General features: G+C 39.0%; 6 protein-coding genes across 12 annotated transcripts in view; 4 read left to right on the top strand and 2 right to left on the bottom strand.

Moving 5' to 3' along the window:
- Window positions 1–574: 574 nt before the first annotated feature.
- Polr2I (RNA polymerase II subunit RpII15) lies at window positions 575–1,226 on the top strand. The gene is made up of 2 exons (XM_068301443.1): window positions 575–734; window positions 799–1,226. The coding sequence occupies exons 1-2, from the start codon at window positions 679–681 to the stop codon at window positions 1,130–1,132; spliced, it is 390 nt and encodes a 129-aa protein (XP_068157544.1). The 5' UTR covers window positions 575–678; the 3' UTR covers window positions 1,133–1,226.
- A 101-nt stretch (window positions 1,227–1,327) lies between these two features.
- LOC137585580 (probable peptidoglycan muropeptide transporter SLC46) lies at window positions 1,328–5,098 on the top strand. Of its 2 annotated transcripts, none has more exons than XM_068301401.1 (7): window positions 1,328–2,051; window positions 3,141–3,254; window positions 3,323–3,571; window positions 3,638–4,242; window positions 4,310–4,427; window positions 4,497–4,653; window positions 4,713–5,098. In XM_068301401.1, exons 1-7 carry the CDS (start codon window positions 1,631–1,633, stop codon window positions 4,825–4,827), a joined length of 1,779 nt encoding a protein of 592 aa, XP_068157502.1. In that variant the 5' UTR covers window positions 1,328–1,630; the 3' UTR covers window positions 4,828–5,098. The 2 variants fall into 2 exon arrangements, with proteins under 2 accessions (XP_068157502.1, XP_068157503.1); XM_068301402.1 differs by having other exon boundaries at window positions 3,141–3,318; window positions 3,441–3,571.
- A 526-nt stretch (window positions 5,099–5,624) lies between these two features.
- Crz (Corazonin) lies at window positions 5,625–6,359 on the top strand. Its single transcript, XM_068301440.1, has 2 exons — window positions 5,625–5,903; window positions 5,962–6,359. Exons 1-2 carry the CDS (start codon window positions 5,680–5,682, stop codon window positions 6,191–6,193), a joined length of 456 nt encoding a protein of 151 aa, XP_068157541.1. The 5' UTR covers window positions 5,625–5,679; the 3' UTR covers window positions 6,194–6,359.
- A 111-nt stretch (window positions 6,360–6,470) lies between these two features.
- On the bottom strand, window positions 6,471–14,928 carry LOC137585593 (clumping factor B). 3 transcript variants are annotated; one of them, XM_068301425.1, is made up of 8 exons: window positions 14,884–14,928; window positions 14,368–14,558; window positions 9,627–9,717; window positions 9,314–9,568; window positions 8,673–8,730; window positions 8,526–8,615; window positions 7,907–8,458; window positions 6,471–7,846 (listed from the first exon to the last, which is right to left on the bottom strand). In XM_068301425.1, the coding sequence occupies exons 3-8, from the start codon at window positions 9,633–9,635 to the stop codon at window positions 7,716–7,718; spliced, it is 1,095 nt and encodes a 364-aa protein (XP_068157526.1). In that variant the 5' UTR covers window positions 9,636–9,717; window positions 14,368–14,558; window positions 14,884–14,928; the 3' UTR covers window positions 6,471–7,715. The 3 variants fall into 3 exon arrangements, with proteins under 3 accessions (XP_068157526.1, XP_068157525.1, XP_068157524.1); XM_068301424.1 differs by having other exon boundaries at window positions 14,840–14,904; XM_068301423.1 differs by lacking the exon at window positions 14,884–14,928 and having other exon boundaries at window positions 14,368–14,839.
- A 4,051-nt stretch (window positions 14,929–18,979) lies between these two features.
- Window positions 18,980–19,943, top strand: LOC137583935 (salivary glue protein Sgs-3-like). Its single transcript, XM_068299129.1, has 2 exons — window positions 18,980–19,007; window positions 19,078–19,943. The coding sequence occupies exons 1-2, from the start codon at window positions 18,980–18,982 to the stop codon at window positions 19,941–19,943; spliced, it is 894 nt and encodes a 297-aa protein (XP_068155230.1).
- A 370-nt stretch (window positions 19,944–20,313) lies between these two features.
- stumps (DBB domain-containing protein stumps) overlaps window positions 20,314–24,360 on the bottom strand; it is a 31,351-nt gene continuing 27,304 nt past the window's right edge. For all 4 annotated transcript variants that reach the window (XM_068301379.1, XM_068301382.1, XM_068301380.1 and 1 more), the window contains 2 exons: window positions 23,728–23,914; window positions 20,314–23,663 (listed from right to left, as the gene is read on the bottom strand). In XM_068301379.1, coding sequence (XP_068157480.1) covers window positions 20,792–23,663; window positions 23,728–23,914 — 3,059 coding nt within the window. In that variant the 3' untranslated portion in view covers window positions 20,314–20,791. The remainder of the gene's footprint in view (window positions 23,664–23,727; window positions 23,915–24,360) is intronic.

Genomic DNA, 24,360 nt, shown 5'->3' with positions numbered 1-24,360 from the left:
GATCTTAATGAATTTGGTTTTTGTTTGAATATGAAGTTTTTGTTTGCAGTTTTTTCTTTTTTGTTTCAAATGTTAATAAAATAAACTTAAAAACATAAATAACAATTTTGTATTTTATTTGAATAATAATCCGAATAACCATTTTAAATTTCCGATGGAACCATCGATAATATAGATGGTTTTATCCATCGATGGAAAAAGACCAAACCATCGATACTATCGATTTTTTTCCATCGCTTAAAAAACCATCGAGAGGGGAGACTATCGATGGATTCCCAGCTCTAGTGTATGAGAATTCTTGCCCTCTCGCCGTAAATTCTTGCCCTCTCCACGTAAATTGGTTTACAAATAAGAATTTTGAATGTACAACTTTATTTAATGGTTTCATTTTATGTAAACCAGTTCAAAGAGCTGTTATCGAAAATATGCAATAATCGTAAGTGTTGCCACCTAGTTAAAAATACCGAATTGCTTACACTTTCTAAGCGACTCCAGGGCTGCAACAACAATCTGCAAATAAAGTGGCCAGACTCTGTAAGTTGTTAAAGAGTCTGGCCACTTCATTTGCCGCTCTTTAAATTTTTGAAGGGTCTGGCCACTTTATCTGCCGCTTGTTTTTATTCGGCACTGAAAAATTTTATCAATATCAGGTAATTTTAAATAAAAATATAGAAAACAATGGCAGCCGCATTTGATGTATCGCATACTGAAGGCCCTGGATTTGTGGGCATACGGTGAGTACTGTGGCATTTCCCCTTTACGCTGAATATAAAGTTTCTCAATTTCTTATTTCTGTAGCTTTTGTCAGGAATGCAATAACATGCTCTACCCCAAGGAGGACAAGGAGAACAAAATCTTACTCTATGCATGCCGGAATTGTGACTACAAACAAGAGGCCGATTCCAACTGTATTTATGTGAACAAAATTATGCACGAAATCGACGAACTGACTCACATAGTGCCCGACGTGATATCTGACCCGACATTGCCACGCACTGAGGATCATGCATGCCCAAAGTGTTCCCACCGCGAGGCTGTATTCTTTCAGGCGCAGACCAGACGTGCCGAAGAGGAGATGCGACTGTACTATGTGTGCACCAATCAAAACTGCACACATCGCTGGACTGAGTAGACACGATAGATGGCTAATGAATAACGTATAATGTATAACAATAATTTTAATAACAAAACTACATACATATATCTATATTGATTCTAAAAACAAACATTTACAACCGACATTGGCATTCCACACGTCCGCAATAATATCCCAGAGGCGGCATCAATGTTCTGATTGTCGTCAATTGAATCGTCGAGGAGAACTCGCTTTGGGTTTGTTCATGCAAATGACAAAAATTTGTACAAACAATACATATATGTATATATACATACATATATGCATATAGAGAAACAAATTCCAAAAGAAGCAAATGATTGAACAAGTTTCTTGTGCGTAGCAAGCTTTCTAGATGTGGTCCCGGTCCAGCTAGCTGACTGAATAAAAATGTTTAGTTTGTGCTTAGAACTTGATGCGGCTATTACTGAAATGCGCTAGCTGAACTCGTGGTGATCATCAAACAAAAGAACGCGTTAAATTAGAATTATCAACACAAAAAAAGAAGACAAAATTATGGCCAAGTCAAGGTCATCTGAAGGGGCTGCCGCGGCTGCGCAACAGCAGCAGGAGGAGCCCAAATTGAATTATTTTCAAAAACTTTGGCGCTATCGCAAATATATGGTTATCGAACCGTTTTTCTTCTTCTACTTCATGGCGTCTGTTTTCAATTCGGTGGCCATGGCCAATTTCCCCCTGGCTAAGGCTTGTCGTGTGAATCTTGGCTATAATCAGATCGTTTGTGACACTATGTTGGATAAATCTGAGTTGGGCATTGATTGTGATGAAATGACTTTCGAAAATACCACAACCGGAGCAAGTCTGGATCAGGCAAACATAATGATATCCTCTCCGGGTTTTAATTACACCGTTTGCAAGGCAGAATCCGAGGCTCAGTTTCTAGCCGCTGATGTTTCGGGGAAGCGTGCGCCAATCGGTAAGACCAGTTTAATTTATTAGACTTTGAATTAGCATTAGCAATACCGGTTTGCTAAAAAAAACATGATCAAATATAATAAAACAAAATTTTTAATACAAAGACGAATCGATTATACACATTTGAGGAATGTCATTGTAATTATCTAATTACACACTTTGTCATTAAATTGTCTTCCCCCCTCTCACTCTATCTCTGGCTTCCTAAGTTTTCTATTCAGTCAGTCTCGTGCTACTAAATGATTTTAGCCATTATAACTATTGGTGATTAATTAATTCAGTCTCAAAAAAACCTGTTCCTTACGAAGGTTTTTCGTTTTTATTTTCTGTTCTCTTTTTTTGGGCAATTTAAACGTGAGATTCTTAGCATTTCTTCTATGATGTAAAAATCCTAAACATAAATATGTTATCATTTGCTTATGCAAATTCCGGTTTGGTTAGGTTAAATATAGTAATTGACTATGGCCAAGCAGTAAATATAATTAATTAGATTGCATAAAAAAAAAACCCGATAGATATTAAATTTAGACATTACAAATGACAATTGCAACTTGAGTGTCATCAAACATCAATTTAGTCATAAAGTCCAAGGCAGTTTAATATTATTGCATTCAGCAATTGCTTAGAATTTTAGTTACTCACTAGGTTTAATTATGATATATTGGATGAATCGAATCATAATCTTAATCGTTTGGTTTATTAAATCGCAAATATACAGCATATAATAGATACATACACATATAAATAGTGGATCTGAAATTTATTTGTAAACAGACTATTGCATATTTTAGGGGGTGAATTTCCCTACAACCACTTTTGATTCAACAAACGTATGTTTATTTATTTTGTAACTTTAAAATATCCAAAATCATGTAGTATTTGGAATTTAGTCATCTTCAAATGAAACGCTACTTCAACTTTGTTCTTGAATATTTTAGCTACAGTTTAGCGACAAATCACAAAATGATTAGCAAATATGAATACAAAGACGATAATCAAAAATGAAGAAAGAAAACCTGTTAACAATTTCAAGTTTTAAATGAAAACAAAAGGAACAAACAAGTTTCATAACATTTCTTTTCCATTCTAGCTGCCATATTTCCGCTGCTTGTCCTACTATTCGCTGGGGGATGGGCCGATCGCTATAATAAACGCAAACCCTGTATGATTGTACCCATTGTGGGCGAGGCCTTGGGTTTTTTGTGTGAGTATCATCCACCATTTAGGAAGATTGGGATTATCTGTCAATGTAATACATCACTTGTCTGGTAGGTCAATTTATATCGGCAATATTTTTTGACTCTGTGCCCATGGAATTCGGAGCCTATTGTGAAGCAATTGTGCCAGCTCTCTTTGGTGGTCTTACCTTCTGTTTAATGGCCATTTACAGTTATATTACAATTGCCACACCGGAGGAAGATCGAATTTTCCGTTTTGGTATCTTTGCCATGTTTGTCACAGGAGTTCCGTTCTTGGGTCAACCGATAAGTGGTCAACTCTTTACATATTTGGGCTATCCATGTAAGACACATTGACTCTTAAAAGAAGTGGAACAAGTATTTAAGAACTAACTTACTTCTCTTACAGTATCATTTGCCTCGGCCTTTGTTTTCCAGATAATAGCCATAACCTACATTATATTTTATATTCATGAAATAAAACCGAAAACAGAAGCACCAGCACTGCCCACCAGTCAGCCACCTAGTCAGAGCCAAGGTGCCGACAATATGGCCTACGAGACGACCAATGTGGATGATCAGGTCCAGCAGCAAGGCAATAAGAATGTTAATTTCCAATTGAATGCTCAAATGGAAGCTCCAAAAGTAGAGGTTACACCGCCAAAGCGTTCCTTTTTTGCTGAACTCTTTGATCTAACCTTAGTCATGGAGCTCATCAAATTCCCATGGATCAAGCGTCCAAATAAAGGTCGCCTGCTCTTGATCCTATTGATTTTCGCTTATTTTCTAACTGTGGGCCCGGCCTCTGGTGAAAATGACTACTGGTACCGTTTCGTTCTAAAGAAACTCAATTGGAATGGCGACAAATTCAGTATCTATCTGACGCTATCCAGTGGTTCCGCATTGGTGGGCACCTTTATTGGTACTGCCATATTGAGTAAACTACTTAAATTTGCCGATTCCACAATTGGTTTGCTATCTGCCATAGCAATAGTGTGTTCCCGTGTCTTGTTTGTAAGTGCCATCTCTGATCATATGTATCACTTGATGTGATTGAAACTCAATTTTTGTGCACTTTCAGGCCTTTTCCACAGACACGGCTTCATTTTACGCTGGTGGTGTGGTCGAAATGTTTGTCAGTTTACGTGTTATTGCAATTAAAACGATCGGTTCCAGCATTGTTGCAGGCGATGAACTGAGTAAGCCCAGAGTTACCCAAACAAAATGCATCCGTCTGTCATTGAACTTTCCTTAACTTCCCCCAATAGGTAAAATGTATGCTATCTTTGGCATAAGTGAGCCCATTGGACAATTCATCTTTCCAATTTTCTACAGTGAGATTTATAAAAGCACTGTCGACACATTTCCCGGAGCATTTTTCTTGTTCAGTGAAATTTTCTATTTGCCAAATGTGTTAGTTTTTATGTAAGTATATTAAGATGTCAGATTGATCAATTAATTGAGTTTAAACATATTTTTCGTAGCACTTGTTACATCGTTCTACGACGTATTAAATCAAAGGAGACTTCCTTGGAGATGGGTCAGAATGGTAACTCAAATGGCCATACAAATCCGGATAATGAAATCACTAGTCTGTAATCTGAATAACTCAATAAGTGTATATATGTATTTGTAGTAATTTTTAATATGTACATACCTTACATACCTCAAATATAAAGCTAGAAGCGTTTTGTAATACAAACTAGCTTTCTCCCCTGTCAAAGCGGCTCATTCTATATCTAAGATATTGGGCAATACCTAATAATTGTCAACACTTAAAATTTAATCTCTTTTTTAATAGTTTATAGATGCCGAAACTTATTTAGTAGATATTAAATAAATATCAGAGGACCATCTATCTTTGCCTAAATAGCTCAGAGATTGATTTAGTTCATGTAGTCATTGCATTTTGATAAAATTTGACAAAATTATGAGCTATTATTTGCATCTATTATTCACAAAAGGAAACTTTTGCGAAATTCAAGTAAGTAAATTTAATTTTACCTATTTTTAGATGGTGTTCATCATCCCCAGGCTGTTCGTTTGGCTTAGGAAAATAGTAATTTTCCAATCAACAAATGCATTCAATTTGAGCAGCCAGCTGGAGAAGATGGCCATGATGAGAATGGGCGTGGATCTGTCAGTGGGTGTTAACTGCCGCTGCTCTTCCATGTTCTAAAACAATTGGATACTAATAATCTCAGTTAATCTGCATAAGTGCGAGTGTGCGTATAGCCTGGGGGCAATTGAAGCTCGCACACTTGTTGGCATCTTTTATGGCCCCCGAATTGAGGGGGAGGTCGTAGCTGAAGACAAGATGGAGCTAACCCTTTTGTGATTCGACTATAAAAGCCACGGCCAGTAGCAGTCAATAGCTCAAACATTTCCCAGACTTTGACTCGGTTGAGTGTGCCTGCGTGTGTGAGTGTGTGTGTGCCAAAATTATTTGCCATGTTGCGTCTGCTATTGCTGCCACTTTTCCTCTTCACACTGTCCATGGCCTGTATGACCCATGGTCAGACATTTCAATATTCCCGTGGCTGGACAAATGGCAAGCGGGCATCACTCTCCTCTCCTCTATTAAATAATGGACAACATTTTCATCGTTCCAACGATGTGAGTTTTGCGGATTTCTATGATTTTCCTGCTACAATTAGCGAACGTCGTCTGGAGCGGTAAGTATTCTGTGTGCCCCTTAGAAAGTCTTTCAAATGAAGTCCTTAATTTTTTCAGTTGCCTTACGCAACTCCAACACTTTGTGGGCAACTCTCTGTTGCATCGATCTTTTGCCACTGGTTTGGATTCCGATTCGAGCGATGCTCCATCGAGTAATAATGAAAATAGTCCATATACGAATCCCAAACGTCGCCATCAATCGAATGATCTATTCGAGGAACTAAATGCTGTAGTTGGCTCTGTGCCCGCTGCTGGTTCCGGGGAACCCAACGATTTTATAAAGCACTAAATAACCACCTGGATCCCTTTATACTCATAGACGTTAAGCACATGTTTGTGAAATGTTGTGAACCTAGCAAAAAATGCTACAAAAATGTGAAAAAAAATCAATTTATTAAGTTCTACGCCATACGTTAAATAAATAAATGAATTTAAAAGAAGGACGAATGACAGAATGCCGATGGATTCTATATTCAGAAGCTGCAGATCAGATCTCAGTTCCTTCTTTGACAATTTCCATTCATTTTAATATCCTCGTTGTCCGTTTGAAGTCCCAAAAATGTTCATTTGCCTCACACCAGAAAATTCAACTTTTATTACAATTCGTTAATAAATGAAGTTACATTTTCGTAATTATAGGATTATGTGGTAATGACTAAAAGAGTTAACCAAGTTAAGAACTGCACACAAAGAGGCATAATCATATGAAATAACAATACGATTTACTTAATTTAGACACAAGTATCTGTATGAAGGATGATTAGTCGAAAAAACTATGCATATTTTGCAAGATATTGATAGAAGATTGACAATGTTTATGCATAATCAAAAAATATATGTATTTTTAGTATCTTACACATAGATCTCTACACATTTATTTGTTTTTTTTTTATGACTTTGGACCACATTTCCGTTTGTAGCTCCAACACACGTTCATGCTATTCTGTAGTATCAGACTTTATCCATTTTAACTCGTACCGTTTTGTTTTTGTATTCGTTTTGGCTTGCTAAATTAATGCTAATCGTATAAGTATAAATTTTCTAATAGTGGGAGGGGGGAAAAATCGATCTCTCTATAAAATGCTAATGTGTAAATGTTTTTAGCCAACAGCATTCCAAAATCTCCCGTCCTGTGCGCTTATTTTGTCAGAGTGTCTTACTAATACATATGTATGTATACATACATATATAGATTTCTGTTATACATACATATATCATACTGAGTATATAGATTTATATATATAGATTTACTTGCTCTTCAAATGAAACGAGCATAAACTATGTTTTACATAAGTCTAGGCTATATAGTACATTTTACATATACATTGTTATTCAGTTATGCTGTAGGTATTATGTGTGTATGTAGTTTGTTTTTATGTATATAGTTAGTACTTATTGGGTTTTGTACGATATGTCGGTTTGTCTAGGGAATACATACATATATATTTGAAGTAAATATTTTTGGAAAAAACACGTGTATGCAGTGTAGGGACGGTTTCTAGGTTCTTATAAAGCGCAATCGCACAAGATTATATCGTTGCTGATTTTCTTGGGTTCTAGTTATTAATGGGAGATTAGCTGGGCATAAAGGGGGCGTACAAATATTTCTGTCATCGAGAATATACATAGCTACACATATATACACATGTATATAGGTACGTATTACAAGTACTTGCAAAGAAGGGATTACACAGTGCAACAATAATGATTTTGGAATCTGGGATGGAACCCAATCCAGAACTATGAGAAAACGAATTCGTGAAATTATTGAATTATTGCACTGTGTAAAGCAAAGATCTGAGGTATTTCTTTCAATATTGACCATCATTGCTGCTGCTGGCTGAGACACCACATTTGGAGCGCAGAATGGCCGCCAGTCGTTGGGTCAACGGCTCTGTGGGGGATTCCGAGTCACTGCATGAGGCTGAAGGTATTTTATTGCCTGCCAAATAAAGGAGAAAATCTAATAAAAGAACAGAGGACATAAAGTGAAAATGCTAACCGTTGCTGACGTCCAAATCTGTGGTTATGGATTCCTTATGGGTGAAATTCAGATTAACCGGCACAATGTCATCTTCCTCTTCGAGTAGCAGGCTGGAGTAGGAATGTGTGGTATTGTCGCTGCGACCTCCGCTACCGCTTGAGGAATTGCGAGAGGAACCAGAGTCGTTATGGGAATGGGAATGCGAATGCTTGTGTGTTGTGTGTACTGGTAAGTGATCATTTGCAGCTGCTGCATCAATATCCTGAGGTTCATCAATCGGTAGATCAAAATCATCGCCACTGCTGCTCTCTTCCGCCTCCACATCGACAACATCAATGTCATCGTCTTCGTCAACATCGATATCATCGTCATCATCATCATCATCTTCATCACCATCATCCACATCCTCATCCTCCTCCTCATTCTCATCGTCATCCACATCGGCATCATCGTCATCAGGATAATGTCCTTCATCGTCGTCATCTTCGTCGTCGCTGGCAGGCAGCTCCAAGGCCAACTCGGGCGATGAAGATTTATTATAGTTTTCATCACTGTCGCTTGCTGTGGCCACTGTGTGCCATGAAAAGATTATACTGTCAGAAGTTGAAGTTTGGTTTTACAATAACTTACAACTTACCACCACCAACACCAGCGCCACTTCCCAACTTGTCCAATATGAGTGGATAGAACTCTTTGGCCGTGGCATTGTTCGGTTCATATTGAAGAACTGTGATACAAAAACAATGTTAAACCATTTTACATTTTCAGCCTTTTCTCTACTCACTCAATTTGCAATATTTCAATGCTTTCTTGTAGTCCTTAAGCATGACAGCAGACAGAAACTGTAAAGCAAAAGAAGCCAGAATGTAATAATAATAATCATACTGTAGGGAAAATACTAAAGTGAAATCCTTTAGAATTCCATATCAACTAAAAACAAAGAGGAAACCCAGGGAAATTCTCGACTGCATTCAAAGTTATCAACGAACGAACAAAAGGGAAGGCATCTTTTTCTCTGCTCTCTGCTGTTTGCCCCATTGCCCCATAAAAGAAGAAAATAGTTGGAATACAAATTTATTAGCAATCAATAAACTGGCGCACAAAGAAAACTTATCCTGCCACCGTAATCCTTTTTGCAAGGACTTGAAATTAAATCACAATCTCCGCTGCAGCAATTTGCATAACTTTTTCTCTACTTTTCCCGCTTGTTTATTTATACTGAATGTATACTTTCAATTGACAATGGGTATTAACAACAACTTTGATCTCAGACTTCAGAGACTTTCGCAATTATCTAAATGGGAATTAAGAACTGAATCCTCAACTCGATCACAACTTTTATGGGTAGCATTGGTTAAGTGATTCAGAGTGTATCATAATGAGTTTCTTGTTTGGTGAGATTTGATTATAGCTATTGAGTCTTACCTCTGCGAGAAATTCTGTAGGTGCCGATATGCTCTCATCGGCATCTGTGTACTCGGACAGGCTTTGGCTGAGGTCCTCACTGGATGCAGAGGTGGGCAGAGTGCCGGCCGATGCAGCTGCCACAACAGCGGCTACTACCTGGCTACCCATGTTGGTTGAGGTAAGTCCATGACCATGGCCATTATTATCATTATCCATGCTGTTGGGTTTGGCTGCATAAACACCATTGCCATTCGATTTGTCCATATTCAGGAGCTGGATAAAGAAAAGTGAAACTTAATTGACGAATAACAATTCGATGCTAAGTACTCACATTTGACATGTTTTTATTTCTTTTTTTTCCGTGGAGAGAGAAAAACTATTTACCAATTGTAAATTTGCACTTGCATGGTTCAGCAAATTGTCTGTAAATTAAGTTAAGTGAATCGAATTAAAAAAGTAGCAGAAACAAACTTTGCAAATAACACACACTATGATTTCATCGTATACTGCAGCAAAATGATTTCGATTTCGATGCTTATCACTAATTGGATTACCTTAACCTGCGACCTTTGGAAATTTTGTTCGAGTGCCGGGCCAGGCCGAGACGGAAGAGAAAAAAGCAAATTGCAAAAAGAAGACTTTGTTACAAACGCTTTTCTTTGGTATAAGTGTGGAATGGTGGTTGGGGTAAATGCCAAATGCTAATCTCGATTCCCAAATAGATTCGCTTTCATGCCTCACACTGGCTGGCAACCGCAGAAATATATTTAAAGAGTCTCATCATAGTTGAATAACCCTTTTTGTTGGTTAAACGAACTGTTAATACTCAGTAATAATCTTCTTGAAAGAAATTTAATAGCATTAAATATATCGAATGTTTTCTGGACCATTTCAGAAGGGGAACATTTCGTGGCGATAGTCAGAGTTAAGATTAAGAAACAGTTAAGGAACAATTCTCATATCGAAAAGTCATAGTAATAGTAATGGATCTAAAAGCCTAAATCTATACAGTAATGATGGTAATTATTTTCTTGCCATTTTCAAGTTTTCTTCTGCTCTATAATACCCAACTTTTTAGATTGCAACAGGGTAATAACAAAAGCGAATTTAAATAGTGAGAATTGGGTTTGGTGGTGTGGTTGAATGGCGGTGGTTGGCTGGTTGTATGGTTGAATGGCGGGCTATGGATGAGTTCTTTGGCCAACAAGTTGAATAACGATGTTTGGCACGCAAACGATGTGAGCTATGTGAGAGAAGTGCAAATGTATGAAATTTTTGGCGTATTTTTCGGTTTAATTGGCAAACGACATGCAGGTCGGCGAAACGCCTGAAGGTATGCAACGAATATTTCATTATTTATGCAGACGAAACACTTTTGCAGACAGTTCGGCTTCGTTGACTGGCACAGAATGTCTAAATGAAAGTTATGTCTTTCGCATTGTCGCTCTCGTTCACAGTCAAGGACTTTCTTATGAAAATATGTTGCATCTGTTTATGGTAAAATCAATACCACCCACTTTCTCACTCACCCATTCACACACTCAGACCCAATTAATTTTCCTTTTCGGCTTGTCTTGGCCAAATTGCACTTAATTTCATTTCAAAGCCATTGTATTGAATTCTAATTGCCATTTACCCTAACCATGAACCCATTGTGCAAACAACACGTCAGTCCATCAGACCGTCAGTCAGTCAGTCCGAATTGTCTGTGACTTGTTTGCTTGTCGGTTGGGTGATCCTCTCTCTTTTAACGTTCTTGTTTTTTTGGGCATTTTCAAATGTCAGACATGTCTGGGCCGTGTCTGTCACGCATCTCTAACTTAAATAGCAAAGTTTTCGTTTCAATTTGTACATTTTATTTTCTCTTTTCCCATTCCTTTTCTATGGCAAACTCAACAATAATATACGAAAGGAAAATGTTCAAGGCTCTTTCGGTACATGTTGCATTAGTTCACTGCTCAACGTCATGTGCAACAGTTCTCATAATGCTTACCATTTCTAAAAAGAATATACAATCCCATCCACTTGTATTGTGGTTTTCCTTGAAACCTATTATCTGCATATAAAGTTTTCTTTCTCTTCTCGTAAATTTTTGTCTTTTATTTTCGCACAAAGCCTGTTTAGAGTTGGGCTGAGCAAGGAAAAAGTTTTCTTTATGTAATTCACAGATTTTTTAGGGTTAAAGTCTTAAAGCTGAATAAGAATTATGACCACCAAGTCCTTTCAAATTTTAAAACTATAATACAAAAGAACCTAAAAGAGAAGATTGAATTTGTATAACCAAGGGATGGTCAGTCGACAAACTCATACCTGATAAAACCTTCTAACTAAATGAAAACCAGAGTCGGTGTACCGTAAAATTATATATGTAACAACATTTGTTTGGTTAGCATGTGTGTGTGTGTGTGTGTGAGGTTGAGGGGTCACATGGCGGTCACAGTGCAGCAAATTGCATAAAAAGCCATTGGCTGTAACTGCGATTCGGTTTTGTCCAGTTGTAAATGCAACGAATAATTTATAACAAACACTTAAAACGACAGCGCCGATACGAATCCCTTCACGAGTGTTTGCCAAATTGCCGCTGCCCTAAGGACATTACTTTAAGGCAAACCGACATGCAATATGCAGTTATTCTGCACACCAGTCGGAGGTCGCTGGCAGTTGCCAAAAAGAAATGGAACTGGCCAAAAAGTTAAAGCCTTCTTTTGGGCCTCTTTGCCATTAATGAGTTGGCCATTTAATCGATTTGCTGTAAATATTTACTACCTACCAATAGCTGATTTGAGTTTTCTGCCTGTTTTGGCACGGCTCTGCCCTGTCCTGTTCTGGCCATAAATGTTACTTGTAGACAATTTTCAATAAACCCAAAATTTATGATGTTCATCAGACGAACTTTGAAAACTATAATAATGCTTCTCCTTTCCGCTTTTTGGCTTGCCTTGGCTTTCACATTGGTATACTTAGCTTCATTGCTTTGGTTTGGCTTGTTGGGTTGGCCAAATTGCATGATTATAATGATCACATAGGGCTTGTTATTGCCATTGTTGTTTGCACTTTGAAATGCTGCCAAAGTCACAGAAACCTGAACGAGGTTCTAAATATCTTTCTAAATAAATAAACTTACTGGCCGACATAATCTGTTTTCGGAATAAAATTAGAGAAGAAAGAAAATTTCAGAAAGTAATTCCTTAAATTTATAAGAAAAACTGTTTGCTGTCTCCTTGATTGTTTAAAAGGGCTATTATTATATCATAAGAAAGAATGGAAACTATTTTCTAATGTCAACGCAATTTTCTCTTCCTTTTTGCGTTTAAACTCTCAAGTTGTTTGTGATGGCCCAAAAGTTGTGTGCGGGAAACTTGAAATTTGTTTTTGTTCCCTTCGACCCTCTAACAAAAGGGGTCAGTAGCCATTTTGCCTTTGTGGTCATTGGCTTTGTATGAATTAGAATCGATACTTACTTGTGTATGTATTCGGAAGGGTTACTGAATGGAAATTGTATCCCTATACTTGAGGTAATTGTGGATTAGATGGCCAACGAAGCGGAAATTGCACAATTATGTTTTATGAATTTCAAATGAAATGCTCATATCTCTGTGCCTTTGATATGCCACGTATGCAATATAAAGGTATTAGTATTAGTTGAAAGAGATAAATGGAATTGCCTTGAATGAGGTTTTATTGGAGCAAGTGATACGTACATAGGAATGTGCATATGAAGGAACAATAGAGAAATGCCAAACAATGCGGCTTAGACAAGAATGGCAAGCATTGTTAATGCAAGCGTTTTGTTTGCCCTACACGGGCTGTATACAAATACATACGCGTAGATATTAAAAAGTTATATATGTAAAAGGTTCACATTATCACGTCATTCATGTTGCGTATTTGCGCCGACCTCAAGTCCATATAGTCGACACATATCCACTGTGACTTGTGTTGCAAAAGTCGCTCAAGTGGTAATTAAAATTATACTTATAATGCGCCATCACTTGGCTTACATATAAGAGGAGCAGGGGGTCGGGTAAGAGTAAGAAGAAGAGGAATAGAGAGATAGGGGTGCTGGCGACTTGCTGACACAGAAAGAAAAGCGGAAACGTTGTGGCCAAGAGTCCTCCTCCTTTGTCTCTATCTCTCTCTTAGATGCTGATGAATGCGGCTCAAGCTACATACACGCTAACAAGTTGCGTCTCTACACACACACAGATACTCTTTCACACACACACACACACACACACATAGTCCTTTGGACACTTATACATACATTCAGTTATATATAGCTTTTGACATGTTAAAATATTTATGAGTAGGTACGCCTGACGACTTGTAGTTGTTTAGCACAAAGCATTGCCTGACACTAGGCCACATAAAGGATCAAAAGTAAGTGTATACTCGTGGTCTTATAACAAAAATTTGTATGACCAGAAATGAGAGTATCTTTAAATTGTATTAAATTGCAATTTAAAAGGAAAACGGAACCAGGATAACAGTTTACGACTTTGCATATGGTATTAAGTAGATTCGATCAAGGAAAATGCAAAGAATTTCTCTGCTGCTATTGATCTTGCGGAATCAGACAACTTCACTCTTGAAACATTTCACACTCCAATTCTTAAGAAGATTTCTGATTTGTTTCTTTGATAAATTTCTTAGATTTCTCTTTCTTTTATTGTTCAAAAGAAACTCTTCAAATCTGTTTTAACAATAGAACCCAATACTTTGGGATGTGCATAATTGTTATTTCTTCTTTTATCGTAAAACCTAACATAGGTAAGTGGTTTAGAATGTAGTTTACTTTTTAATAGTATAGCTCTTAATTTAACGAGGTTTAAATGAAATACTGTGCAAGTTTTTGCTCCTCTCAAGTTCGTCATTAAAAATGTTTGGGTATGTGGAGGCGAAAGTTGCTGAAGTGCTTTTCACAGGGGTTTCCATTTCCTTTTTGGCAACATGTTTTTTTTTATATTTTGTTTGCAAAATGGTATTTAATTGAAGTAGTGAAAAAATAAACGGTAATGCGACCATAAATTTCATGCACTTGCCGACAAGGCTGAGGCAGAATGCCTTCTTACCTTTTCAATTATGCACATAGATGTTGGTGCTGCAAAAGCCGTGTTTGTTGGCTGGTTGGTTATTCCAGGTTATTAAGGTTCGCCGTTCTCTGTGGTGCTTAGAGCCAAAAGTTATAATTTGTTACTTGGCTGTTGTTTGCGCCTTATGTCAGGCTTAATTAGTCTCGTACTCCCTTGACTGTTGTGTCAGGCTGAAATTAAACATTCATTGAAGGCAGACCACCAACTACGCAGCAGTTGAGACGTAGTGTCACTTATTTTTGTTTTGCACACACACACACACACACACACACACACACACAGAGTGTTGGAGAGTAAGGGCAATAGTCCTCGAGGATGCTTCAAAAATGTCCTTCGAGTTGGTTACACTTTTTGTATATTTTCATCTGCCAAAAAGTGCGGAATTTGCATTTCCCTTTTGTGTTTAAGCACAGCACACATAAAATTTGCTATTAATTTTTTTTTCCTTTACATGGAGTAACGTAAAATCCCAAAATATTAAAATTTGTAGCGCACTTTTTGAGTTTTGTGTCGCAGTTTCGCTTCATTGACCGAGTCGACTGAACGAATTGTCCTTTTTATACACACTTGTTCGCTTTTACCTTTCCAAGAGAGCTTTTCAGACTCTCTTTCGTAAATGTGTGCTCTCTGTTTTGTTTGTGAAAAGCTTTTAAGCATACAGAGTGTGTTTACAATTTGTGCGAGGGAAATGGAAAATATATAACCTTTTTTTATGAAAAGTGCATATATATTGATTGTCGTTCAGATTCGTGTTTGTTTGTTTGGCACAAAATATTGTGGAATTACATTAACAGGACACCCTGTATATGAAACAACCCTCCTGGATTATATCAAAAGCCCGGCACAAAGCTTGAAGTTTCGGCTCTCAGCCGTCAATACAATGTTAGCCACCATTGCGAGCATTCTTCAGCCATTTTCATTAAACAGCTGTGCATATTCTCTCAATGCATCAAGGCACCGGAAATTGTGTGGGTCCATGTAACTAACACAAAAAAGGGCAAATGGCGATGGCGTCGGCTTACAATTACTTGATGACAGAGAGAGAGAGTGAGAGAAAAGAAGAGAGAGACCTACAAGTCAGCTGGGAAAATTACTATGAGCAAAGGCAATACACGAAGGGCAAAGCAGATGAAATAGTCTTTAGCCCATTGAGTATGAATTAAGAGCTACCGGCTTATCCATGCCATGGAACATATGAGTTTGTTTGTGCCTTGTGGCTTCGATGTGTGTGGGTCCTCCATGCAACTCAACTAAGCTTGTGGTAGAGTCTGGTTTCTTGGGGGTTAAATGAGAGTTTCAGAATTTTCTTCGAATAAAAATGTTTTTTTTTTTTCAGTTAAATTGTTGTTGTTATTCAGAATTTTCCATTTTTTGCCCGTTTATTTTTTGAATTATTTATCTCACCTTAAATTTATTTACATTAATAACTTGTATTTTTGGCTTTCGAATTTAAAGTTATTGGAACCGACCAATAAAATATGTTCGTTGTTTACTTAACCTCTTGAACCGTAGATTAATATATTTTTAAGCCCTGTTTACACAATTGTATAAAGATTATAATTTTTGTAAATAAATTTAAGTTTTATTGTTTAAAGAATATTATTTTTTTGTTCAGCATATGCCTATAAAAAAGGCGGCATGCTCTCAAAAAGCATCAGTGAGTGATTCTCTGCTGGAAAGTTGTAGACATCTCAATTCATCATGAAGATCACCATAGCTGTCGTTCTTGGTAAATTTATTCAACTTGAAGATCGTGATCTTGTGTAATAATTAAATTAATGTTTTCTTTTTGCTACAGTGACTGTTGTGCTTATTGGTTGTGTGGAAGCCAATCGCCAGCCTTCCCGAAAGGCACCATCTAATCCAGTACAAAGGCCGGTTCCAGGAAAGTCAAGTCCTTTTAAGAAGCCTCCAAGGCAGGTTGTTCCAAAGAAACCGCCTCCAAAGAAGATTATTCCAAAACTGCCGCCTCGCATAAAGACAACTACCACTAAGCGGCCTAACAAAAATAAAACTTGTAGGCCAATCTCCTGTCCGCCGGAGCCCCGCCATCCCCGTAAGCCAGTTCACTGTCAGCCCTCTCCCCCAGTTTCTCCAAGGCCATGCCCGCCTATCACGAAAAAACCCCATCCACCTAAGCCAGGTCCTTGTCCCCCAATAGTTACACCTAAGCCTCCTTCTTGCCCCACAACCAATCCACCACCACCTTCATGCGGGTGCAAATTATGCGGTCCAGGCGGCATTCCTTGCCCTGGTTGCCCACCTAGGTGTGAGCTTTGTAGCGATCTTCTTAAGTTGCTGAAACGTCTTCGTGACAAAATAGAGCTTTGTGTTTGCGGTCAACCGAAGTGGTCGGTTATCACATGAATCCATAACCCCAACATTGACATTCTGGATAAATAAATATTGTTTCTTGCTAAATTTTTTGTTATTAAACTTCTTTGAATTTGTTTAAATGACAACAATCAAATAGGCGAAGAATATATAATATTATGGCGATTCAAAAACCTTTATATTGATTATATATGTATTAAATTACATTGTTTATACTCCAGGGTCTAAATTTGACCTGGTATTGAGTTCCCTTTCCACAAAAGTCTTTAACTTACGATGACGACCTTGCAAAATGATGTAACAAGTGCTGTTAACATTTGTTGAATTCAATTAATTGATAGCATTTATATAGCACCATATGACCTACTGAAATATTAGAACATTTGCCAAATGGAAAAATTCACCGAACACGAAATAAAACAGGTTACATTTTCAAACATGCGAAATATTGATAACATAAGAAATACGTTTCATTTCATTAATGATTTCTGGATGAATAGATGTCACAATGGTGTTAACTATGGCAAAAATAGCAAACATTTTACTTATGATGAAAAAATTGTTAAAATTGGGTATCCTATAGCTTACCTAATTCATTGCTTACCAAAATGCTGGGTCCAACAGACTATACTGCACGTAAGCCAGATGACATTTCCAAAACTGCACCTCGCTTAACTGAAACTATATCTAATCACCAAAAATGGGAGCACACTACCATTATGAGATTAAACCCATCATGGAATCGCTAAATTTCAGTAATTTACTCAATATGCCAGATCAATCAAGAGGCTAGCTAGTCATAAATATCAAGAAGGCTAACGAATCCATCGACATAGGTATCGGTTCTTGTTAAGTATTATAATTATCTTCTAGATGAATTAATATCGGCTATTTTTGGAATGTCCTTTTTTGATAGGTATTTACAGTTATATCGCAACTGTTATGTCTGCTAAGGATAGATTTTTACATTTTGGTATTATTGCAATATCTATAGAGGCATTTTACTTACACAAAAAGCCCAAAGCTATTCCCACAAATGGAATAATCAAGCAGACTTTGTGTTTGTTGTATCGAACAACCCATCATCCTGCTATTAGTGAAGGATACGAGTCACCTTATGATCCAAGCTGATTGATTAGAATTAGCTTCATAGAATTCTAGACACAGAATAAACATTTCATTTGTTGCTGGACCGCATCTCAGCACTTTACGCACAAGAAACCTGTTCAAACATCTGTTTTTTTATTCAGGTACTCATCTCTATGCATTTTGAGTTGTTCGTTTTCTTGGTGTGTATTGTTAATGAAACATCAAACTCAACTATAAATTTCTACAAACTTACCAATCCAAAAGAGTACAACCAAGTAAGTATAAAACCACTTATTCCATATAATCATTATTGCACATCCGAATTGCTTTTAGGGTGTACTATTTTTATACCCTTCCAGAGGGTATGACGAAATAGACATAGTAATGTAATTGTTAAGGAAATGTTGATTAAGATTTGTAGTCAGCAAAATTATTTGGTTCAACAGGGCCACAGCATTCACCTTACCCTATTTTACTCGGAAGAGGAATCTTCCCTTCCTTAATAAAAATAATGTCCTGATATATGCAAAGTCGGCGTTATAAGTTATAATACTACAAATATGCGTAAAAGGAATCATTTCCATTAAGCATTAACCGAGTCGATCTTGAACGACGCGTCGTTCTTCTGTGTGAACATCTAGATCTGGACGAATATTAAAGCCATTGTCACTGAATCTTTTTTTGCGGACTCAGATCAGGTTTGTTGTAATCCAAGGAAACAAACAAGTAGTATTACAAAGTAATCCGAGGAAAAGGTTAACATCTTAACCATTTGTCATCATGCATCTTGATTGTTTGAACCTAAACATGTCCATTTTGGACTAGACAATTATTCACCTTGTACTAGCACCTTAATTTTAAATATAACTGGAGTGTTTATCGGCCTTTTCAGGCTTTGTTGTCATTCAATTATTTACATTAATAAAGTGTATTTTTAGCATGCGAATTTGAAGTTATTGGAACCGAATAAAATATGTTTTCTGTTTGTCAAAATATTTGTTTATTTAACCCGATGAGTGGGCAATCGATATATTTTTAAAATTTATTTACACAATTGTGACAAGACTATAATTTTTGGTAAAGCTTATGCCTATAAAATGAGCCGCTTACTTTCGAAAAGACATCAGTTGGCGTTTCTCCTGCCAAGTCTTGGACATCTGAATTTAATATGAAGCTCACCATAACTGCCCTATTTGGTAAGTGGATTTAACTTGAAAATCCTGATCTTTTGTAGTAATCAAACAAGATTTATTCCTTCATTCACAGTGACTGTTGTGCTTATCGGCTGTGCCGGGGCCAATATTCTTTCGGGGTGCGGCTGCTCTGACCCAACCACCACAACGACTCGTTGCACACCGACCACGACTCCTTGCACAACGACCACAAAGACTCCTAAACCAACGACCACAACGACTCCTTGCGCACCGACCACAACGACTCGTTGCGCACCGACCACAAAGACTCCTAAACCAACGACCACAACGACTCCTTGCGCACCGACCACAACGACTCGTTGCGCACCGACCACAAAGACTCCTAAACCAACGACCACAACGACTCCTTGCGCACCGACCACAACGACTCGTTGCGCACCGACCACAAAGACTCCTAAACCAACGACCACAACGACTCCTTGCGCACCGACCACAACGACTCGTTGCGCACCGACCACAAAGACTCCTAAACCAACGACCACAACGACTCCTTGCGCACCGACCACAACGACTCGTTGCGCACCGACCACAAAGACTCCTAAACCAACGACCACAACGACTCGTTGCACACCGACCACAACGACTCGTTGCACAACGAAAACGACAACTACAACTACTTGTAGACCAAAGACAACTAAAACTACTTGTAGACCAAAGACAACTACAACTACTCGCAAACCAAAGCCAACTACAACTACTCGCAGACCAAAGCCAACTACAACTACTCGCAAACCAACAAACACACCAAAACCATCGAAGCCTTGCCAACCACCATGTGACTGTGGTCCAGGCGGTAAGCCTTGCCCTAATTGCCCGGATAGGTGTGCTCTATGTGCGGAACTTCTTGACTTGATAGACAAACTTGAAAAGAGAATCCAGATATGTGTGTGCGGTCAACCTAAGTGGGCAGTTAAGTAGTGCGCTTAATCCCTGAAACTATACCTGATCCCAAACATCGTCTGACATCGTCTTTTGGATATTGTTTACTAACTAGATTATTCACTTTTGTTTCTTGTTGCAATATTTTATTATTAAACTTTTTTGAATTTCAACATTTAACATTTCTATTTCGACTATACCATTTTTCAGTACTTTAAAAAAAGGGAAACAGGCTTAACCCAAACATAACAAAGCAAATAAAATGTAAATATAAAATCCCTATTTCCATGTAACTTCACTTTGCGACGAGGACACCCACCATGCACCCCACCCAGGGGCAGTGTGGGGCACGTGCTGAGAACGATGTGGAGAGAACCAACTTTGGTGCAGTGAAAAGCGAAAGTTTTTTTTTCTTAAACATGATGAAATATTTTATTGCATTTAAAGTTTTCTGTTTTCTGTTTAGAAAGCGCGAGAATGGAGAAATGCATAACTTAGGGACTACGAGTAAATTCTTGGATCTGTTAGATGCTTGATTCGTTGATAACTTAAGTTAATAAAGTTATATTGTGTATCCTAAACACCTATGTAAAAATAAGTTGTGATATGTTTGATGATTTGGTTGCTTGCAGAACATTTCGAAAAATTTACAAATTCGACGCACTAAACTAGCTTAGTATATAAGTAATTAGAATATTTTAAAGTTAAATATTTTCAACTTCGGAGAATTCTTAACTATGGTTCAAAATCGAATATAATGCACTTATAAATAGAGAAATCTATTGGATCCTTAACCTACAGACAACATAGAAAACACATTCGACTCGATGAAAATACATACATATGTATGTAGCTGGAACACATCGTTAGTTATTCTTGTTCTTTTATTAGCAGTTCATATAGTTGGACGCTGCCGTCTCTCCATTTTTGGACGGCTCCGTTTCAAGCAAATCGCAACCCACATTCTGATAGACCTCCGCCTGAACCTCAATTGTTCCCACCTGAGGACAGGGCACGTGCTTTGGCTTGAACGAACTGCACTTGCCGGACCCGGAGTTGCTTTTGGTTAGCTTGCCATAGATGATATTGGAGCGTTCATTCAACTTGATGGGTTGAAGGGTGATACCATTCTGATTTTGATAGTGCTGTTGCTCGGCATGTTCCTTGGCTTCCTCAATGGTGTTTAGGTAGTTGCTGCTCTGTGATTGTGACAGTGGTTGACTGCCATAGACGGGAATATTCGAGGGGAACATCTGATAGTGCTCAGAGCTGGGAGTTGGACTGGTGGGCGTATGCAGGCGCTGGGAACTTGACATGGGCGAGGGAAAGACGATCTGATGCCGTTCATCGCCAGGTGTTGAGCCGGGTGTAATGAAAACAGGACGGGCTGGAGGTGGCACCGAATAGTTGTCCATCAGTGAGCCATGGGCACCCAAACGATAGTTGAAACGTCGATCCTCGTGATCCGAATGAGTGCCGGAGTCACCGAGAGACGCACCACTGCAGTTGCTGCCTGTGCTGAGACGTCCAGATGATGACGATGAACTAGAAACACTCTGCAAACTGAGCGAACTAATTGGACGAGCCGAAGATGACTTGAAGCTACTACTGCTGGTGGTTGCTATTGAACTTTTTGTCTCATCGAGCAGACTATCCGCACAGCTTGCCCCACCTCCAGACGAGGCAGAGGCCGCGGTCTTGGGCCTGGAGAAAAGTCTCTTGATTCTCTCAAAGGGAGTCTCCCGTTTGAGTTGGGACTTAACCTGATCGTGAATCCTCTCGTATTCTCGTCGCAGCTGATCGATTTGATCCTGTTTCTCGCGGAAGCTCTGCTGCACATCGTTGCGATGCTTCCATCGCTCTACAAGTAGTTCCACATCTCTAATTGATAGCACATTGTTTTTGAAATCATGCATTATCTCGGCCAGTTCATCGTCGGCATTGGTCCGGGCGGAAGTGGAGGCGGAGGCGTCACTGGCACTGCGTTTAAGTGTTCCATAGCCGGGCAGCTGCTGTGGCTGGTTGTGGGCCAATCTCGTTGTGGAACGACTCAATCGCAGCGGTTCCTCCACTGGACGATTCGAAGGCTGAAACAAATAATTCCCATCATCTGCTGGCGCGGTCACAGGTATATTTGATGGCTGCAGGACATAATCATTGCCAGCGACTGCTTGATTCTCCAACAACTGAGAGCACTCCTGACTAAACTTATCCGGACTGGACTGATACAGGGGAGCCGCATCGACCTCATCGCGAGATTTGTTTTGCTCCTTTGATGAATAGTAGGGTGGTTCATTGATGCGCAACTCGTTGGTGGTTTGTTCCGAGTTGGGAACAATTTCTGGGAGATTCTTGTGAGTTTCTAGATTTTTTTCTGTCACGGAAGTCTGCAAATTGTTATCATCTTCAGTTTCGACGCTGATATAATTGAGATTCGATATGGCCATGGTCTCGGTTTTGGCACGCACTTCAGGTGTGTTTTCGCGCTCGGAACCGCTGGACATTTCCATATACTCGGCCGATGGCAATTGCTTGGGCGGTTTTTGTGCCTTGGCTGGCACTGCCTCAATGACCACAGCTGAGTTGGGACTTGATTTGGCCTGCTGATCGTTACTGACCTCCGCGCTACTGCCGGCTGCAGGAGTGACCGCCTTGAAGTAGTGATACATGGTGGTCAGTTCCTGAAACTCGGAGAAACTGATGATATTCTGGGCCAGTTTGTGGTGACCCTCCTGATCGGCGAGATCGGCCGGCGTGCGACCGATACAGTTGCGTACACCACAAGCCGTGTCGCCACCAGGACACTCCATCAGCTGAATGCACAGGCGATTGAGACCCCAGCGGGCGGCGAAATGCAACAAAGTGGGGTACTCTTCGGGACTAGACTCGAGTCGTGTGAAGAAATGCGGTTGCCTTTCATATGGCCCGTTCAGCAGATGAAAATTAGGCGGCATATTACGCTGAAAACACTGCAGTAGATGCTGATCGAGACCATCTCTGTCCACTGGCCCAATGCCCAAGGCATGGCACATAAACTCTATGGGTGAGTCCTCCACCCTCAGCAATTGTTCCAATTCACGGAGACGACTCTCGCACTTGATGGGACGCGCGCCGAGACTCTTATTGTTTTTCTCGATGCGGATTTCGATCATGGTCGAGATTTCCATGCACGATTCGGGTATGGAGAACTGCAGAGTGTACGGATTGCGGCACTTGAAGTTACGCAACTCGATATGTTCACCGGATTTCTCGACCAGCAGCTTGAGCGTGTCATTCTTCTCTAGAGGCTCAGCCAGCATGGCCACAACTTTATTCTGACCGAGTTTTACCTTTTTGGGCATCACAGTGAATCCCTCCGAGCAGCTGGAGAAGCTGCGCGATATTCCCACACCGTTGCTACTGCTACTACTGTCCGGACATGGTGGACGCTGACACAGAGCTCTGCCCAAAATATCCGTAGCAATGCCCAGAATATTACTAATCTGCACCTGGTCATTGTCACGCACCACACAGCGCCGCCATTTGTAGTAGCTGGGCAGAGCTGTCTTATGCATCTCCTTGATCTTCTCCTCACTCACATCCAGCAATATGGCCAGCACCTTGTCCACTCTGATAATCGATGACAATTGGGTCATTAGGAAACTATGCGGCAAAGCCACTAGAACGGGACACAAAATAACAATCTGTAGAGCCGTATTCTGATACTTTTGGGCAATCTCTTCGCTGAAGGGACCATCATCAATTTTTATGTGCAGAAAACTGAAAAATCCAAAGAGTTAGTTCAAAATATTCTGGGTATCAGTTTATCTTTCAGTCTACTCACTTGAAGGGTTTGCGTCCGCGCTGTTTGGTGATCTTATCGAAATGGTTCTTCAGGAAAGTGGCACGCAAATAGGCACGTTCACTATGCTTTGCCGTTATGATCAGTATGTCGTCCATATTATAGCCGAGCAGACCAAAGCCCGATGCATTCGTTCCACTTTGTGTGTTGTTCACGTTGCTGCAGTTGTCTGCAAAATGACGAAAACGAAAGCGCTCAAATAAGTAGTGATAAGCCATTGGCCCAAGGCGACCTCCAGAATATATAGATGTGCATATACATATGCACTTATGTATATAAGTAGTTTCTTTATACATGCATGTAAGTGTGTTAGTTCGCGTTTCTCTGATAAATAATGTTGTTTACTTAGGATTTGACTTTACAGTGATTCATGACCTCTTCAAATATCACAAAATGTTTCATTGTATTTATCTTTGATTTGTAGGCGACAGAATAAACTTGATAGCCTTTTGGGTCAAATGTGAAAAGAAATCTGTGCCACCTGTGTGAGAATTTATTTTGAATTCTTTCTTTTTATCTGCTGCTAAACTAATATTTCTTCAATATTGAAACATTGAAAATTGATAGTCTTTGGCATTAGTTTCAATTAAAACACGGGGTTTATTCTATACATAA

Source organism: Drosophila tropicalis, unplaced genomic scaffold (assembly GCF_018151085.1).
Source record: "Drosophila tropicalis isolate 14030-0801.00 unplaced genomic scaffold, ASM1815108v1 contig_878, whole genome shotgun sequence".
NCBI lineage: Eukaryota > Metazoa > Arthropoda > Insecta > Diptera > Drosophilidae > Drosophila > Drosophila tropicalis.
Note: the sequence above shows the minus strand (reverse complement) of the source record. Positions and strands in the feature narration are given on the sequence as shown.

Coding starts and splice junctions, on each gene's coding strand:
- Polr2I (XM_068301443.1), top strand. CDS start 679: ATGGCAGCCGCATTTGATGTATCGCATACTGAAGGCCCTGGATTTGTG. Junction 735..798: donor CCTGGATTTGTGGGCATACG/GTGAGTACTGTG, acceptor TTATTTCTGTAG/CTTTTGTCAGGAATGCAATA.
- Crz (XM_068301440.1), top strand. CDS start 5,680: ATGTTGCGTCTGCTATTGCTGCCACTTTTCCTCTTCACACTGTCCATG. Junction 5,904..5,961: donor AGCGAACGTCGTCTGGAGCG/GTAAGTATTCTG, acceptor TAATTTTTTCAG/TTGCCTTACGCAACTCCAAC.
- LOC137585593 (XM_068301425.1), bottom strand. Junction 8,616..8,672: donor ATTGAAATATTGCAAATTGA/GTGAGTAGAGAA, acceptor TTTGTATCACAG/TTCTTCAATATGAACCGAAC. Junction 8,459..8,525: donor TGGCGCTGGTGTTGGTGGTG/GTAAGTTGTAAG, acceptor CATGGCACACAG/TGGCCACAGCAAGCGACAGT.
- LOC137585580 (XM_068301401.1), top strand. CDS start 1,631: ATGGCCAAGTCAAGGTCATCTGAAGGGGCTGCCGCGGCTGCGCAACAG. Junction 2,052..3,140: donor GGGGAAGCGTGCGCCAATCG/GTAAGACCAGTT, acceptor TTTCCATTCTAG/CTGCCATATTTCCGCTGCTT. Junction 3,572..3,637: donor TACATATTTGGGCTATCCAT/GTAAGACACATT, acceptor CTTCTCTTACAG/TATCATTTGCCTCGGCCTTT.
- LOC137583935 (XM_068299129.1), top strand. CDS start 18,980: ATGAAGCTCACCATAACTGCCCTATTTG. Junction 19,008..19,077: donor CACCATAACTGCCCTATTTG/GTAAGTGGATTT, acceptor CTTCATTCACAG/TGACTGTTGTGCTTATCGGC.